Here is a 19,049-nt window from a genome sequence, read left to right on the forward strand (position 1 = left end):
CCAGAAGAAGAGCTAAATGACATGGAGATTTATCAAACATAATGCTCAGAATAATGATGGAAAGGATGCTCAACAGCATGAAAAAAGATAAAATAATTATGGGAAGTGACATAGCACTAATAAAAAAAAAAACCACATTGGATGGAATACAGATCAGATTAGGGAAAGCAGAGATTTAAGTCAATGAATTAGAAGACAGGATAAAAAATTCAATCAGAGAACAAAAAAAAATAATAATAAAACAATGCAAAAACAGGAAGATAGCTTAAGGGAGTTGTGGAACAATATGAATCATAATTATTTGCACAAGAGGAGTCTGAAGGGGAAGAAAGTGAGCAAAGGATAGAGAATGTGTTTGAAGAAATAACGGAAGAAAACTTCCCTAATCTGGTTAAGGAAAAAATCACACAAGTTCAGGAAGCACAGAGAGTCCCAAGCAAGGAGAAACCAAACAGGCTCACAACTGTAGGTAGGGGTCTGATGCAGTGGGGGCCAGACATGGCGGGGATCTCCCTGTTCCCTGTCCTGCATGGAGAGAGAGATGAACAAACTGGTTCTAAATGGAGGTGGCCAGAGATTGAGAAATGATAGAAATAAAGAGAGAAGACACAGAGACAGATTTAAAGCTGGAGAGGTAGGAAGATGACAACGACCCCTCTCAGCACATTTATTTTATACCCCAATACCAGGAAGTAACACTAACTTATTTGCATTCTTAAGTAGGCCCTAGGATGCCTGGATTTACATATCTAGTCCCGACCCTGCCAACACCTGGGCTGATATGAAGGCCAAGCTGAAAACATGTCCTACTTCTTTGGGAAACATGTTCTCAAGATGTGGCTCTGCCTACGCCTTGAGTTCAGCTGAAGATAATTAAGGAAAATGTCCATATGTCTTCCCAGGCAGCCCTCTACATACAACTAGACACAAGATAATTAAAATGATACAAAATTAAAGACAAAGCAAGAATCTTAAAAGCAGCAAGAGAAAAGCAAACTGTTACCTATAAAGCAGCTCTTATAAGGCTACCCTGTTTCCCCAAAAATAAGACAGTGTCTTATATTAATTTTTGCTCCCAAACATGCACTAGGTCTTATTTTCAGGGGATGTCTTATTTTTCCATGAAGAAGAATACGGTACACATTTATTGTTAAATGAAAATCAAGGAAATTTATTACCTGTATACGGTACGGTATTATGGTAGTTGTCAACACAAACCAGACAAACTGTGAATCCTACAGTATCAAGAATTTACTCATTTATTCAATGACAATCATGTCATCATCTTCTGGAACATCATCATAACAATCCAATTCGTGAATTTCCTGGTGAATTTCTTGTGACTCCATTTCTCTCAGAATCAGTGGACCAAATCTCTCATGTTTAGCGTAGGGGGAGGCCTTATTTTTGGGGGGGATGTCTTATATTTCACTCAGAAGGAAACCTGTAAATAGGTCTTATTTTCAGAGGATCCTTATTTTCGGGGAAACACGGTATTAGCAGATTTCTCATCAGAAACTCTACAGATCGCCAAAACCGGTTTGGTTCAGTGGATAGAGCTTCTGCCTGTGGACTGAAAGGTCCCTGGTTTGATTCCGGTCAAGGGTATGTACTTTGGTTGTGGGCACATCTCCAGGAGGGGTTGTGCAAGAGGCAGTTGATCGATGATTCTCTCTCATCAATGTTTCTAACTCTCTATCCCTCTCCCTTCCTCTCTAAAAAATCAATAAAATATATATTTTTTTTTAAAAAGAAACTCTGCAGATCAGAATGGTATGATATGAAATACTCAATGTAATGAAAAGCAAGGATCTGAAATCAAGCTTACTATATCCTGCAAATTTATCATTCAAAATAAATGGTGAAATAAAGAGCTTCCCAGAAAAAAACTGATTAAATGAGTTTATCACCACAAAACCAGTACTGCAAGAAATGCTAAAGGGACTGCTGAGAAGAAATAGAGATTAACATAGGCATAAATAATTAAAATAGCAATAAATAAGTATCTATCACTAGTAACTTTAAATGTAAATGGATTAAATGCTCAAAAAAAAAAAAAGACAATGGATGGATACAAAAATATGACCCAATTGTACGCTGCCTACAAGAGACCCACCTCAGAAGAAAAAAAAAAAAAAAAGACTCACACAGGATGAGAGTTAAGGGGTGGGAAAAAATGTATGCAAATGAAAAAGAAAAAAAAAGCTGGTGTAGCAATACTCATATCTGACAAAATAGACTTCAAAATGAAGGCCATCATAAAACACAATAAATATCACTACATAATACTAAAGGGATAAATCCAACAATAGCATATAACCCTAGTAAATATGTATGCACCAGATATAGTATCATCTAAATATATATATTTTTAAAAACTTCTAGAGGACTTTAAGGAAGAGGTCAACTGCATAGTACAGTCATAGCAGGAGTCACACTCCATAATTTCACTGATTAGATCTTCCAGACAAAAACTTAACAAGGAAACAGTGACTCGAAAGGACACATTGGATTAGGTGGATTTAATTGACATTTATAGAACATTTCACCCTAAAGCTGCAGAATATATTTACTTCTCAAGTTTACATGGATCATTCAGAAAGATAAACCACATATTAGGACACAAAACAAGCCTCTACAAGTTCAAGAAGACTGAAATTATATAAGCATCTTCTCATATCACAGTAGAATGAAATTAGAAATCAAGTACAGTAAAAACACCCCAAAACATTCCAACAAATGGATAATAAATAGCATATTGTTGAACAATGAATGGGTTACTAATGAGATCAAGAATGAAATCAGCCCTAACTGGTTTGGCTCAGTGGGTAGAGTATCTGCCTGCAGACTGAAGGGTCCCACGTTCAATTCCATTCAAGGGCATGTACCTTGGTTGCAGGAAGATCCCCGGTGTTCTCTCATCGATGTTTCTAACTCTATCCTTCTCCCTTCCTCTCTGTGAAAACACCAATAAAATATGTGTGTGTGTGTTGTTGTTTTTTTAAAGAATGAAATAAAAAACTTCCTGAAAACAAATGAAAATGAACACAGAAGAACATAAAATCTCTGGGACACAGCAAAAGCATTCCTGAGAGGGAAGTTTATAGAAATACATGCGTACCTCAAAAAACAAGAACAATTAATACCTTATTTAACCCTAAGAATTAGAAGAAAACAAGAAAAGCCCACTATAAGTAGAAGGAAGAAAATAATAAAGATTAGAGCAGACATAAATGACTACTGGGATTCTGAAGAAAATGACACAGAGCCTGAAGAAAAATAAAAAAATACAAAAGATCAATGAAACCAAAACATTCTTTATGCAAGACTGATGAAATTTTAGCCAGTTTCACAAAAAAGCAAAGAGAGAAGACCCAAATAAATCAAATCAGAAAGGAAAGTGGTGCCAAAACTGGTTTGGCTCAGTGGATAGAGCGTCAGCCTGCAGACTGAAAGGTTCAATTCCGGTCAGGGGCATGTACCTTGGTTGTGGGCACATCCCCAGTAGGGGGTTTGCAGGAGCCAGCTGATCGATGATTCTCTCTCATCGATGTTTCTAACTCTCAACCCCTCTCTCTTCCTCTCTGTAAAAAAAAAAAAAAAAAAAAAAAAAGGAAGGAAGGAAGGAAGGAAGGAAGGAAGGAAGGAAAGAAGGAAGGAAGGAAGGAAGGAAGGAAGGAAGAGGTGAACAACTGACATCACAGAATTACAAAAGATCACAAGAAAATACTATGAACAATTATATGCCAAAAAAGCTGGAAGGAGATCTAAGATGGCTGCTGATGGGACAACAGACTGCAAGATAGTATGTGAGTGAGAGAACAAAAGGAGAGTGTGTGGACATGTGGAGAAGTATCTGTTTATGTGAGTGAGGGACAGCTATACTCCTTGGGACTGTTGGTGACTGGTGGTCCACCACCACCCCACCCCCCACTGGGCAGTCTCTACTGCAGCTAAAATCTCTCCCAGAGCAGCTAGCTCTGCTATGTGGACAATGCCATCTTGAAGGGGAGATCGGCTGTGATCATGAGACAGACTGTGATCAAAATTCCAGCCTTAACTTCAACTGGGGAGACCTTGGATACCTCCCAGGACCTTACAATCACAATGCCCAGGGACCAGTTACCTTAGTTGTGAACCTGAAAATGCCAGAACCTGCCTCTCTGACCACAGGCACCTGGGAGATCTGCTCAGGGGGAGACAAAGTAGCACAGAAAATGTGTAAGGACCCTTGCACCTTCTCACAGACCAGATAAAAGGAACAGCTGAATCAATCAAGACCCAACAGGAACTGGCAACTTAAACAAAGGCAATCCATGGGTGGAAAGGTCAGATGTCATCTAGAAAAAGGTGATGTCCAGGAGCCAGGCTGGAGGGATAAATGCACAGTGGGAACTAGAGACGCAAAGGAAGAAAATTCACCACAAAATCCAGGGCCGTTGGGGTCAATGTAACCCTCGAATGTGGAAGGGGGTCCATAGGACTGCTGGCAAAAGGGAACTCTAGATATTAACCCACAGCTGGACTATGCTCAGAAAGGAATCCTGAAATCCTGTACAGGCTGTGTAGAGCCAGGAGGAAAAGATGTGTGCAGTGCCAGGGTAAAGAGGCCTTTTAGCCCTTGATATTAAGACAGAAACACTGCCAACCAGAGGTCATATCAGAAATTGACTCATGTGTAAAAACAACTAAAGACATGCTGAAAACCAAAAAGAGCAGAGAGATCCTGCAAGCTTTATTTTATTTTATTTTTTCCCTGCCTGCTTTAAAATAGGTTTGTGGCTTATGACACAGAGGAATGGTGGATTGCAGTGAACTTCAATACTTTGCTGACTATCTGAAAGGAAACAGATGTGCCAAGCAGAAAATTAGAAGAAGTGAATGTCATTCACTACTTCAAATTTTTATTTTATTTAAATCATTTTTTTATCTCACTTTATTTAACATTATTATTATACTAGGGGCTCAGTGCATGAAAATTCATGCAGTTGAGGGGGGCTTCCTCATCCCGGCCTGCCCCCTCTCACAGTCTGGGAGACCTAAGGGGCGGGAGGTTACCCGATGATCAGGGGAAAGCAACACCCCCATCACACTTCTGCTGCTGCCACTGCTGGCAGCACAAGCCTCATCCTGGCCCTGGTTACCTGAGCCTCAAGCTGGCCCTGTGCAGCTGGAAAGCCACCATCCAAGACTTACCTGTGCCTCGGGCCAGCCTTGGGCAGCTGGGCAACCACCATCTGAGATTTGTCTGCACTTCAGGCCAGCTCTGGATGGCTGAGCAGCCTCCATCCAAGGCTTTCCTGCTCCTTGGGCTGGCTTTGGGTGGCTGGGTGGCTGAGAGGACTGGGGGACTCTAGAGGCAGGCACACAGAGTGGCAGGGCTGATGGGACTGGTTGCTGCCTTCTTGTGGCTGTGGGTGCAACCATCATTGAGGGCGTGATTGTCAACTAACAAAATCCTTATTGTCTGTGGGTGCTGCCATATTTCATGATGGTATGACAGTCAAATACTATATTCCTTCTTTATTTGATAGGATTTTTACTAGAAGACTGCTCTCACAATCTGGAACCATTTGGTAGGGTCCCTAGGCCTTTCCTGAGATCAGGGCCTATCAGGGCATTCCTTCCCCAGGCTGTAGGCAGCTGGTCCCACCCCTACCACTGCCACTTTTTGCCCCACTCCCATGCCACCAGTGGCCTCTCTCTGCAGGTGACAGGATAGTGTGTAATATCTTGGCTGGCCTGGGCCTCCTTCTTTCTTTGCTGCGGGGAGGGGCCAGCCCTGCGAGGGGCCATCTGCCTACCTGATCACCCCTAACTGCTGGTCTGCCTACTTGACCAACCCTACCACTCTGCCTGACTACCCAATTTCCCCTAACCAGTTGTCTGACTACTTGATTAACCCTAACCACTGGCCTACCTACTTGATCAACCCTAACCACTGGCCTACCTACCTGATCTCCCCTAACCACTTGCCTGCCTACCTGATTCCCCTAACCTCTGGTCTACCTACCTGATCACCCCTAACCATCCTGCCTGCCAGCCTGAGTGCTCCTACTGCTTGCTTGGGGAGGTGAAGCCACTCTAGGAAAGGGCTCTCTGCCTACCTGATCTCCCCTAACCACTAGTCTGCCCAACTGATCTTCCCTAACAGCTTGCCTACCTACCTGATCACCCCTAACCACTGGTCTGCCTATTTAATCACTCCTAACCCCTCTGCCTGCCTGCCTTACTACCCCTTATTGCTTGCTTGGGGCAGCACCAGCACTGACTTCCGGTTGGTCAGCCTCCAGTAATTACTGGTCGTTAAGACCCAGGGTTTTTATATATTAGGTTTTATAACTATTATTATTTTACCCTTTTTTTAAGTCTTAAATTAACATGATTAAAATGTCCATAACACCCAAAGCAATCTATAAATTCAATGCAATCCCTATTAAAATACCAACAGCTTATTTCACATATCTAGAATAAATACTCCAAAACTTTATATGGATAATGGGGGGAGGGGGCGGAGGAGATACATATACTACTATTTGTAATACTTTAAACAATAAAATAAAAAATTTAAAAAAATTTATATGGAACCAAAAAATACCCCAAATAGCCATAGTAATCTCAAAAATGAATAATAAAGTTGGAGGAATTACAATACCAGATGTCAAAGCCACTGTAAGCAAAACAGCTTTATACCGGCACAAGAAAAAACAGACCTGTAGATCAACAGAACAGAACAGAGACCACAGAAGTCAATCCAGGCTGTCAACTATTATACTCAATAGTTGACAAAGGAGGCAAGAGCATACAATGAAGTCAAGACAGTTTCTTCAATGAATGGTGTTGGAAAAATTGGACAGATACATAAAAAAAAAAAAAATGAAACTAGACCACCAACTTACACAATACACAAAAATAAACTCAAAATTGATAAAAGCCTTAAACCTAAGTCATGAAACCATAAAAATCCTAGAAGAAACTATAGGCACCAAAATTTCAGACATCTCTTGTAGCAATGTTTGCAAATATAATGTCAAAGGAAACATTAGAGAAAATAAACAAACAGGACTACAACAAAATTAAAAGCTGCTGCACAGCAAAAGACACCATCAACAAAATTCTAAGAGAGCCCAATGTATGGGAGAACATATTTGGCATGATACATCTGATAAAGGATTAATATCCAAAATATATGTAAGGAACTCAGACAACCTAACAAAAGAAAGGCAAACAATCCAACTTAAAAATGGGCAAAGGACCTAAATACACACTTTTCTTAAGTCAGGGGTCCTCAAACTTTTTAAAGTGGGGGCCAGATCACAGTCCCTCAGAGAGCTGGAGGGCCGGACTATATGAACTACTAATTCCTACTGTAACACCTCGGCTGCGCTCACTGCCCAAAAAACCTGGCGGGCTGGATCAGACTCCTCTGCGGGCCGCATGTGGCCCGCGGGCTGTAGTTTGAAGACCCCTGTCTTAAGTGGACATACAAATGACTAAGAACCATATAAAAAATGTTCAGCCTGGCTGTCATGGCTCAGTGGCTGAGTGTCAATCCATGAACCAGGAGGTCATGGTTCACTTCCTGGTCAGGGCAGATGCCTTGGTTGGAGGCTCTATTCTCAGTGAGGGTAGGGGAATGCAATAGGCAGCCAATCAATGATTCCATCTCATCATAGATGTTTCTCTTTCTCTCTCCCTATCCCTTCACCTCTGAAACCAATTAAAAATATTTTTTAAAATGTTCAAAGTCACTTATCTTCAGATATATCCAACTAACACCACAATGAGATATCACCTCACACCTGTGAGAATGGCTAGCATTATCAAATCAACAAATGACAAGTGCTGGCAAGGATGTGGAAAAAAAAGAAAAACGAGTGCACTGCTGGTGGGAATGTAGACTGCTACAACCATTATGGAAAAGAGTATGGAGTTTCCTCAAAAAATTAAATATAGAACTACTATTTGACTCATTGATCCCACTTCTAGAAATATAGCCTAAGAAACCTGAAGCACCAATCAGAAATAATGTATGTAGCCCTATGTTCATAGCAGCACAATTTACAATAGCTAAGAACTGGAAACAGCTCAAGTGCCCATCAGTAGATGAGTGAATGAAAAAGCTGTGGTACATTTATACTATGGAAAATTATGCAGCAGTAAAAAAGAAGGATCTCTTACTCTTTGAGTGTGTTATACTAAGCAAAATAAGCCAGTAAGAGAAAGAGAAGTATCACATAATCTCACTCATATATGGAATCCAATTAACAAAATAAACTCATGAACAGAGACATAGAAACATTGAACAAACTGTTGAATCTCAGAGGGAAGGTGGGGGTTGGTGGGTGATTGGGAGGCTGAGCCACTGGGTTCTATAGGACACCTAGCACACTAATCTACTCTATCAACTTAGGAAAGTAGCCAAACTGTGCAGAGAAACAGGTCTCAAATGAAAGAAATGGAAGAAAGCAAATGACTGGATATTGAGTTCAAAACCACGGTTTTAGGTTTTTCTAGAATTTTCTAGAAAAGGCTGATAAATTTAGTGAGACCCTTGAGGATATGAAAAGGGACCAACTAGAAATTAAACATACACTGACTGAAATAAAAAAAATAATATACAGAGATCCAAAAAAATAATATAGCAGACTAGAGGATCACAAGCAACAAGTCAAAGATTTGAAATACGAAGAAGCAAAAATCACCCAACTGGAAAAGCAAAAAGCAAATAGAATCCAAAAATATGAAAATAGTGTAAGGAGTCTCTGGGACAATTTCAAGCCTACCAACATCAGAATTATGGGGGTGCCAGAAGAGGAGAGAGCAAGACACTGAAAACCTATTTGAAGAAATAATGACAGAAAACTTCCCCTACCTGGTGAAAGAAATAGACTTACAAGTCCAGGAAGTGCACAGAAAATAAAACAAAAGGAATCCAAAGAGGACCACACCAATACACATCATAATTAAAATGCCAAGAGCAAAAGACAAAGAATATTAAAAGCAGCAAGAGAAAAACAGTTAGTTACCTACCAGGGAGCACCGATACAATTATCAGCTGATTTCTCAGCAGAAATTATGCAGGCCAGACGGGAGTGGCAAGAAATATTCAAAGTGATGAATAGCAAGAACCTACAACCAAGAATACTCTACCCAGCAAAGCTATCATTCAGAATTGAAGGGCAGATAATGAGCTTCACAGTTAGAAAAAGCTAAAGAAGTTCATCACTGCCAAACCAGTATTATATGAAATGCTGAAAGGTATTCTTTATGAAGAGGAAGAAGAAGAAAAAGGTAAAGATAAAAATTATGAACAACAAATACATATCTATCAACAAGTGAATCTAAAAATCAAGTGAGTATAATATCTGATGAACAGAATAAACTGGTGAATATAATAGAATCAGAGGCATAGAATGGGAGTGGACTTATAATTCTAAGAGGGGGGGAGAGGTGTAGGGGGTGTGGGAAGAGACTGGATAAAAATTGTACACCTATGGATAAGGACAGTGTGGGGGGTAAGGGCTGAGTGTGGGGTGGGAACCAGGTGGAGGGGAGCTATGGGGGGGGGGGGAAGAGGAATAATTGTAATAATCAACAATAAAGATTTATTTTTAAAAAGAAAAAATGTGTTAGTGAAAGAAAATAGCTTTCCTATATACAAATAATACTAGAAGCTCGGTGCCCAAAACTCGTGCACGGGGTTCCCTCAGTCCAGCCTGCACCCTCGCCAATCTGGGACCCCTACACCTTTTTCTTATCTAGCTAACCTCTTCACATTTAAAAAAAATTAACTGAAATACCACCTACTCTATGCAATCCTATTTGAACAAATCTCTCTACACTCTGTATTAAGTATTTTCATAGTATACCATCTTTTTCTTTAACAGCAACTTAGAGTTGATGCAATCTGCTTCTCATTCTTGCCTCTGAATTCTTTCTTGTTGCTCTTGATATCCATACCAGATATTAAGCTATACTAAAAAGCCACTTAATCAAAACAGCTTTATACTGGCACAAGAAAAGACAGTTCAGTTTCTATTAGGCTCCCTGCTTTTTTTTTTTAAGCAATAAATTTGGGTTGTGATAGTAAACCTAACTTATAATCAAGCCCTTAGGTCTCTCTATCTGAATATTTCTGTAATACCTATCACTTTAGTATGCCAGAGATTGTGTTTATTTATAGAAAATAACAATAAATGCCACCTGATCATTTGATCTTTTAGTAATATTTTATAGCAAGATGTATTCCAGTAATTTATTACAAAACTGAGTACAGAAATAAATCACATTGAACAATAAAGAATGTCTCAAATATCAAAGCATAGTACACTTAGGGCCTCCCATGTTCCATGTCTCAAATATCATAGCATAGTTCACAGGGAACTCAGCTTCCTTTAAAAATAGGGATGTCATACTCATGAAGCAACTACTTCCACATATATTTTTCTTTATTTAATTCATAGCACATACTCTTTGTAGTAATGGTGGAAAATCACCCTACCAATTGCCTCTATTCCTCTCTGTATTATTGCCTTATATTCTATGTCATTACTGCGCTTTTATCATCCACTCGCTCTAATAAGATTGTGAATTATTTAAGGGCACAGATCATGACTTGAGCTTGTGTTTCTCTGTCATTGTGCCTAGATAAATACTCAAATGCCATCCAGTCCAAATGACTGTGATGAGAGAGGCCCACCACTGCTGGAGACGTGTGATTTTTATTTAAGGGCCTCACTTGTTCTGCGCCTTTACAGAGGGTTGAGTAGGGACTGAGGGAATTTGAGGAAACCCAGACAGAATTCTCCTAAAATATTTTGCTAAGCTGGCACCGGGTCCACCGGGTATTTGTCCAATTAAAACTGGGACACACAGCAATAACAAAGGTATTCGTCTCCTAGGGCTAATGTGTGGGAATCAAACTCCAGCATGCAGAAACTCACCTTTGTGGTCAGGGCTGGGCCAATGAGTGGACCTGGGCTGGTGCTCCTGACTCTGGGGAGAGGGAGACTTCCCCTGACCCAGGAAACTACTATCAACCAAAAAATCAGAAGCACAGAGGATTTTTCAAAACCATGAAAGATAACACTGGCAATTCCTTCAATTTCTGGAGTAGCCCTGAATAAAACAAAACCCTGAATTATACTTGCATATGCAGAAAAACATTGCTCAAGGGAAGTGCGTTTCTGACACAGGCTGGAAGACTATGAACTAGAGGCTCCAGATGCTGCACCACATGCATGTGAAGGCTCTGTACCAGGCCTAGACTGAGCAACCAGCAGTCTATGCTTGGGGGCCACATACAAAGGCCATAGGGACTGCATGCAAAGGCCATAGGGGCCACATACAAAGGCCATAGGGGCTGCATACAAAGGTCATAGGGGCTGGCACTACTCCTGGCCTGTGCCTCTAGCAGAGCCCTTTATGCAGCAAACATGGTGGAGCACTCCAAGGCCCCTGGACTGTGGAGCTGCAGTGCACACACTGGGGTAGGGCCTGAGGCAAGCGTGCTTGCCAGCCCTCTCCTCCTACCATCTCAGGTGCTTTGGCCTCCAGTCTGCCACCAGCCCATCTGCCTTCCCCCTTTTCCTCATAGGCAGGGCGACCCCCTCACTTACTGGCAGTCAGTGAGTGCCTGGGCTCCAGCATTTCCCTGAACAGATCTGTGGTGGAGGCTGGTTGGAGCTTCTTCACCAGGGACCACTGGGCAGTTTCTTTGCCTAGAACCACAGGAGGCTTCTTTGCCCAGTATCTCGGGCAGCTTATCCTGGGCCAGCCACAGCCACAGGCAACCGGGCCCCACTTTGTCAGGAAGGATATCTGGAAGGTTATCTGGAAGACATCTTGTCCAATTAGCATACTACCCTTTTATTAGTATAGATAATTATGATGTAACATAGTACTTTGTTTTTATACAATGAAGAAAGTAGCACTTCATTTCCTATATAGGAAAAGATACATACATATATGTGTGTGTGTGTGTGTACATACATATATATATATATATATGCATGCTAGAGGCCCAGTGCACAAAATTTGTACATGGGGGTGGGGTCCCCTCAGCCCAGACTGCACCCTCTCGAATCTGGAACCTCTCAGGGGATGTCCGACTGCAGGTTTAGGGGGATCGGGCCTAAACCAGCAGTTGGACATCCCTCTCACAATCTGGGACCACTTAGAGTGGATGCAATCTGCTTCTCATTCTTGTCTCTGAATTCTTTCTTGTTACCCTTAATATCTATATCAAATATCAAGTTATACTACAAAGCTAATTAATCAAAACAGCTTTATACTGGCACAAAGAACTGCTCACCTGCCTGATCCCTAACTGCCCCCCCTCCCCTCCCCCCTCCCCCAGCCACTGGCCTGGTTGCCCCTCACTGTACCCCCCTGCTGGCCTGGTCAACCCTAACTGCCCCCCCTGTCATCCTGGTCGCCCCACACAGCCTGCTGTTCAGTTGTTTGGTCATCCCTCACTAACCTCCCCTATGGGCCTGATTGCCCCAAGTAGTCCTCTGTTCAGTGGTTTAGTCGTCCTTCACTAACCCCTCTGTCAGCATGGCTGCTTCATGCAGCCTCCTGCTCTATCATTTGGTTGTGCCTCACTAAGCCCCCTGCTGGCCTGCTGGCCCTACACAGCCTGGTCAGCACTCACTAAACGCCCTGACAGCTTGATTGTACCACGCAGCCGTTTGGTCATTCCTTTGGTTGTTTCGATTGCAATGGTCGCTTAGGCTTTTATATACACTGAGTGGCCAGATTATTATGATCTCTGAATGCATAATAATCTGGCCACTCAGTGTACATGTATATGTGTGTGTGTGTGTGTGTGTGTGTTTGTGTGTGTGTGTGTGTGTGTGTGTATGGGCAGTTGTCCAGCCTACCTGCTGGTCAAACTCCTGGTCAAGGTGATAATTTGCATATTAGACTATTATTATATAGGATATACACTGAGTAGCCAGATTATTATGTATTCAGAGATCATAATAATCTAGCCACTCAGTGTATATATATGTATATGTGTGTATGTAAATATATATATATATATATATATATATATATATATATATATATATATATATATATATATATATATATATATAAAATTTACTAGAAGCCCAGTGCATGAAATTCATGCATGGGGGGGGCGTGTTTTTGAGCCCAGCCTGCATCATTTCCAATCTGGGACCCCTCGAGGGATATTTAGGCCTGATCCCACTGATGTCTGACTGCCCATTTAGGCCCGATCCCAGTAGGATCGGGCCTAAATGGGCAGTTGGATATCCCTTTCATAATCCAGGACTGCTGGCTCCCAATTGCTTGCCTGCCTATCTTCCTGATTGCCCCTAACCACTTCCACCTGCCAGCCTGATCACCCTCTAACCTAGGGGTGTCGAACTCAATCAGAGAAGGGGCCAAAATCTAAAATCCAGCCTAAATCGTGGGCCGAATGGTTTACTGAACAGTCATAAACTGACAATGTCATAAACTGACAGCGGAGTGCAGTGATGACAGCGCAGTGCGGGCCACATTGCAAGGCCTGGCGGGCTGGATTTGGCCCGCTGGCCTTGTGTTTGACACATGTGCTAACCACTCCCCTGCCAGCCTGTTTGCCCTTAATTGCCCTCCCCTGTGGGCCTGGTCATCCCCAACTTCCCTCCTCTGCCGGCCTGGTCACCCCTAACTGTCCTCCCCTGCAGGCTTGATTGCCCACAACTGCCCTCCCTTGCAGGCCTGGTCCTTCCCAACTACCCTACCCAGCTGGCCATCTTGTGTCCACATGGGGGCAGGATCTTTGACCACATGGGGGATGCCAACTTGTGTAATGGTCAATCTGCATATTACTCTTTTATTAGATAGGATAGAGGTCTGGTGCACGGGTGGGGGCCAGCTGGTTTGCCCTGAAAGGTGTTCTGAATCAGGGTTGGGGTTCCCTTGGGGTGTGGGGCGGCCTGGGCAAGGAGCCTATGGTGTTTTTCAGGTTGACCACGCCCCATGGTGACCCAAGCGGAGGCCCTGGTATCTGGGATTTATTTGTCTTCTACAATTGAAACTTTGTAATCTGGAGTGGAGCCAAGCCTTCTGCTCACTCCATAGCAGCAGCCATTTCTGTTGGGATTTATTTATCTTTTATAATTGAAACTTTGTAGCCATAAGTGGAAGCCAAGCCAGGCCAGGGTGTGCAGAAAGCTTGGCTTCCTCCATTGCTGGAGGAAACCCTAGCTTCCTGCTCCCTCCAGCTCCATGGCTGCCGCCATTTTTGTTGGCATATTTTTATCTTCTATAATTGAAACTTTGTAGCCTTGAGTGGAGGCCTGGGCTGGCCAGGGTGTATGGAAAGTTTGACTTCCTCCATTACCAGGGAAACCCAAGCCTCCCTCCTGCTTTCTCTGTGGCTGCAGCCATCTTGGTTGGGTTAAAATGCATACTCGTTCCTGACTGGCAGGTGGACATGGCTTGTGGGTGTAGTGGAGGTATGGTATGGTCACTAATGTCCAAACAGCTGCGTGGTGCAATTTGCATATTACTCTTTTATTAGATAGGATATGTATATATGTATATATTAAAATTAGATTATATATAATAAATACTATTAAATGAAATATTCAAGGAGAGAAATAAAGGCTCAGAACCTTTATTTCTACAAATTAACCACTGAATTTGTAAGCCATGGAAACAAAAGGAGAAACACAATTAGCATTCTGGTTTCTGTGATGATGTACAAATAGTTGCAGAGCTGAAAGAAGTTTTTTATGACCTACCATAAAGGAAGCTTTGAATCATAGAGTAGGCTATACCCTTAATAATATCTGTGTAATAAATATTATAGTGAATTTCCTCTTTAAACTTAATTCATAATGCCAATGTGTGATGTACTAAAATCAATCACTTGGATGGGGTCTACAAAAATGTATTTCAGGTATTAGAGAATTGCCATTGGGCTACTCAAATTTAGCAGATTACATTGGAATGATATTCTAATATATTTGGTGTTCTATGTAAGACTTGAATAGAATTTAAATTAAAATCACACTAATGATAATTTTTCTTATGTTTGCTGTAAAACAAAGGTCTATCCAAATGTAACAATAGGTGTTTTTATTGAGCAACCAACCCCATTTCTACCTCGATTTCTGGACATACTTTTGACACTGGATTACCCAAAAGAAGCACTTAAAGTCTTTATTCATAACAAAGTAAGTATTTGAGACAGTAATAATTTATGTAAAAAGTATTTTTAAATTAAATCTTTAAAGTAGTGTTTTTTATTTTCTTTGGAACTACTTGTTATTATCTATTTGTGTCTGGAAAAAATCCAATCGGCTAAAATAAGTAGGGGTTTTTTGGAGTAATTACTGCCCTGATTTTTTAAGACCTGAAGATAAGAGTCTAGAAATTAGTATAATAATATTGGGATAAGCCTCATGAAACTAACACACTTTGTAGATCAAAATTTTTTGAATATCAGCCATTTCCAAAGGCTCAACTTATATGTAATAAAAAAATGTCAGAGGTCCTTATATTGCTTTACCTTTGTATTAGTTCTGGCAATTTGTTTTTAGAATCTATTATTAAATTATTTGTAGCTAATAGAAACATCATGGCATTAGAACTTGAAATATCTTGCAGCTAGAGTATTCTTTCAATGGCATGCTCTTCCCCAAAGGATTAAATAGTTTCATTTCTTTCAGAAATATTCAGAGCTTCCCAAACAGCTCTCACATATAATCTGAACTTAATGACTTTTTTTTCTCAATACTTTTCCATATTTGCCTCTTTCCTGTTTAAAACAGTTAATATTTAACATCATCTAGAAAAACTCATTAACTGTTAAGTATGCTGTTTTCTCTCTTCTGTCCTAATAATTTTTGTTTACCACTATTTTTTCTTCCTCATGTACATGTCAGCTAATCATTTGCCTTTTCCAGATAATATTTTGGGGCTAAAGTTTACAGTTGTGAGTATGTGAAACACAGAGTTTATTCTTATATTACTTATTAATTTTTGTGTTATTTTCTATGTAAATAACTGTAAGCTTACATTTGCCCCACCGTGCATTATCTTTTATTTATGCCTTCCTTCCTTTCATAGGAAAGAAGGAAAAATTAACTCTATGTAGTTTTTATGCTTCAAGTAGTTTTAACAATCTATGAAAAACTTTTTAAAATATTTAATAAAACTTGATACATAAAAAGCTCTGAGGAAGACATAATCTTATCAAAGTTTTAGCACAGTTTAATGAAACTAATTTGATGGCTTTATGTTGGTAGTTTTCCCATCAATAAAATTTTGTTAAATATACTGTTTTGTGAAATAAAAAAAGATACTCAGTATTTTATATATGACCATTATTTTTGTTCCTCTAACTTCACAGAAGATTGAAATATTTATTTCAGAAAATTATTATTTATAACTTAGATTAATATTTATTAGGTTTAATATGCATTTTAATGGCTATATATAACACATTTCTAACATTCTCAGCCCATAAGCCATTTTTTCACCATTACTCCACACACACACTACCAGTTAGAAACACTTCAGAGAATCCAGGATTTAAATATTTATGTAAATACCTGTCTAGGAGTAAATGTTAAAATAATATTGAGATATATTCTCTTTAAAACATATTTATATGTATTTATTTGAGCTTCTAAGTGTGACATTTAGATGCTATTTAAATGAAGCATGCTTAATTTGGTTATCATTTGGTCTGTGAGTGAATATATGCATTGTGGAATTTACCTATTTGAATGTGACCTCACCCCTACATATGATTACTTCAATCATCTTATTGTCTTCTTTTCCACTAATTTTATCTTTTAAAATTTTGTTACAGGAAGTTTATCATGAAAAGCACATCAAGGTATTTTTTGATAAAGCTAAACATGAAATCAGCACTATAAAAATAGTAGGACCAGAAGAAAATCTGAGTCAAGCCGAAGCCAGAAACATGGGAATGTATGTTTTAATAAATTTAATTTAAACAATTTGTACTAAATAAACTTAAAAAAAATTAGTACCCTAAACTTGGATGTCTCAATTATGTGTGTGTGTGTGTGTGCATGCACAGGTGTGAACATCATCTACTGTTAAACTCTATCTGCAATTATATTTAAAGGGCCATGGAAGTTACTTACATTTTTCTTTTAATGGCTAAGAGATTACATACTTAATTAAACTACAGATCAAGATTTTAAAAAATACTCAGACAAAGGTATAGTATGACATATAAGTAAGGAACCTCTTATCCTTGGGTCCATATTCAAAACTTATTTTTAAAAATTACATGTAAAAATTTAACTACTGCCTGGTGTAGTGGTTTGATAGTTGCTTAGAAACAGATGTGGTATCGAGATACACATTGATAAAACCTAAAAGTGATTACTGGGGGCCCAGAAAGAGAAGACCCAAAATGCAGAACCATAATACTGGGAAGAATTTCATGTAACATAGGTGGTTCATTCCACAGTGTCTTGATTGGGCACTGCAAACTACCAAGAAAAGCATTCATAATAGTCAATGTCCCTAGTAAGAAGCAGAGGAGTAATAATCTTAGAAAAAAATCAAATGAAATCAACTTCTAAAAGTTTTAATATCTAGAGTCATTGACTTGTATCTCCAGGATTCAGTAAAATCAGAGCTGGTGGATATACAATATTTTGCAGTGTGTGTATGTGTGCATGCGCAAAAATGTTTTTTTACAATATTGTTAATAAATACATTGTGGTAAATTATTGGGGTAAAATATTGTTAATAAATACATTGGGGTAAATTATTTTTGCCTTTTAGAGAGGATTTAATTATAAAATATAAATTTCCATTCTGATTAGTTGATTTATGTTCTAAAATATTTACTGGTTGAAAACATATTTTACCTGCCTAAAATTTTTAATGTTGATCTATCTGTGAACATCTATGTTGATAAATTGACCTTTTTGAAGTTGAAGACAATATTTATCCTTTTGAATATTATCTTTGAAAACTATGTTAAAGAAACTTTATTTTACATATAAGCTTTATATTAACATTTTTCAACAGCAAATAAATATTTTTTCTAATTCTTATTTCTTTTTCTATGCCAGGGATTTTTGTCGTCAGGATGACAGCTGTGATTATTACTTCAGTGTGGATGCAGATGTTGTTTTGACAAATCCAAGGACTTTAAAAATTTTGATTGAACAAAACAGGTATCATATAAAATTTAATCACAGTTTATTTGGAAAATGATCATTTTCTTCATCAGTGTGGACATACTGTAATGACATCTGTGGAATGAACAAATATGGAGAAGCAAATTGAGGGAACTCACACTAGGTTATTTTCTACACCTTATAAACTTTCAATTCCAATTAATTAGTTTGTCTCTAAGGAAGTCAAATAGAAAATAACCTGATAACAATTACAAGTTTTTATTGTTAGTTTCAATCACAAATGTGATGTTTGTTTTATTATATTTGTCCTATTTAACTGTGTAAAGATGAGTGAAATTATAATATATTGTATGCCTATAAAATTTGAAATTTGAAATTTTTCCATCGATATTTTAAAAGTAGAATTTCCTAAAACTTGTGGCCTAAAACTTATTGCACACACGTTGTAGTTCTTAGAATTTGAAATTTCAGAGTTACAAATTACTTTATAATCTGATCTGTGGTTTTATTTAGTACTGAACCACATCACTACTCTATACCTATTTTTATTTAACTGAATTGAAATGGAGAAAAGACATCATCTGTAACAGCTTATAATGATATTAAATCTTCCCTTATTAATACTACTGCTACCACAACTAGTAGTATTAATACTTGTACTAATAGCCCACCTTTTTTACTTGTTATTATTAATCCTCACCCTAGGATAATTTTTCCATTGATTTTTAGAGAGAGTGAAAGTAAGTGGGGGGAGAGAGAGAGAGAAAGAAACGTTGACGTGAGAGAGACACATGGATTGGTTGCCTTCCATACTGACCGGGGCTGGGGGTTGAATCTGCAACCCAGGTGTGTGCCCTTGACCCTTCAGTGTGTGGGCCAATGCTCGAGTCT

The 19,049-nt window shown here is 39.2% G+C and overlaps 1 protein-coding gene across 1 annotated transcript in view; it reads left to right on the plus strand.

Moving 5' to 3' along the window:
• PLOD2 (procollagen-lysine,2-oxoglutarate 5-dioxygenase 2) overlaps positions 1 to 19,049 on the plus strand; it is a 213,038-nt gene that overhangs the window by 160,491 nt on the left and 33,498 nt on the right. The window contains exons 9-11 of the mRNA XM_084875943.1: positions 15,075 to 15,200; positions 16,844 to 16,965; positions 18,090 to 18,194. Coding sequence (XP_084732069.1) covers positions 15,075 to 15,200; positions 16,844 to 16,965; positions 18,090 to 18,194 — 353 coding nt within the window. The remainder of the gene's footprint in view (positions 1 to 15,074; positions 15,201 to 16,843; positions 16,966 to 18,089; positions 18,195 to 19,049) is intronic.

This window comes from Pipistrellus hanaki (assembly GCF_964339955.1).
Source record: "Pipistrellus hanaki genome assembly, chromosome: 2".
NCBI lineage: Eukaryota > Metazoa > Chordata > Mammalia > Chiroptera > Vespertilionidae > Pipistrellus > Pipistrellus hanaki.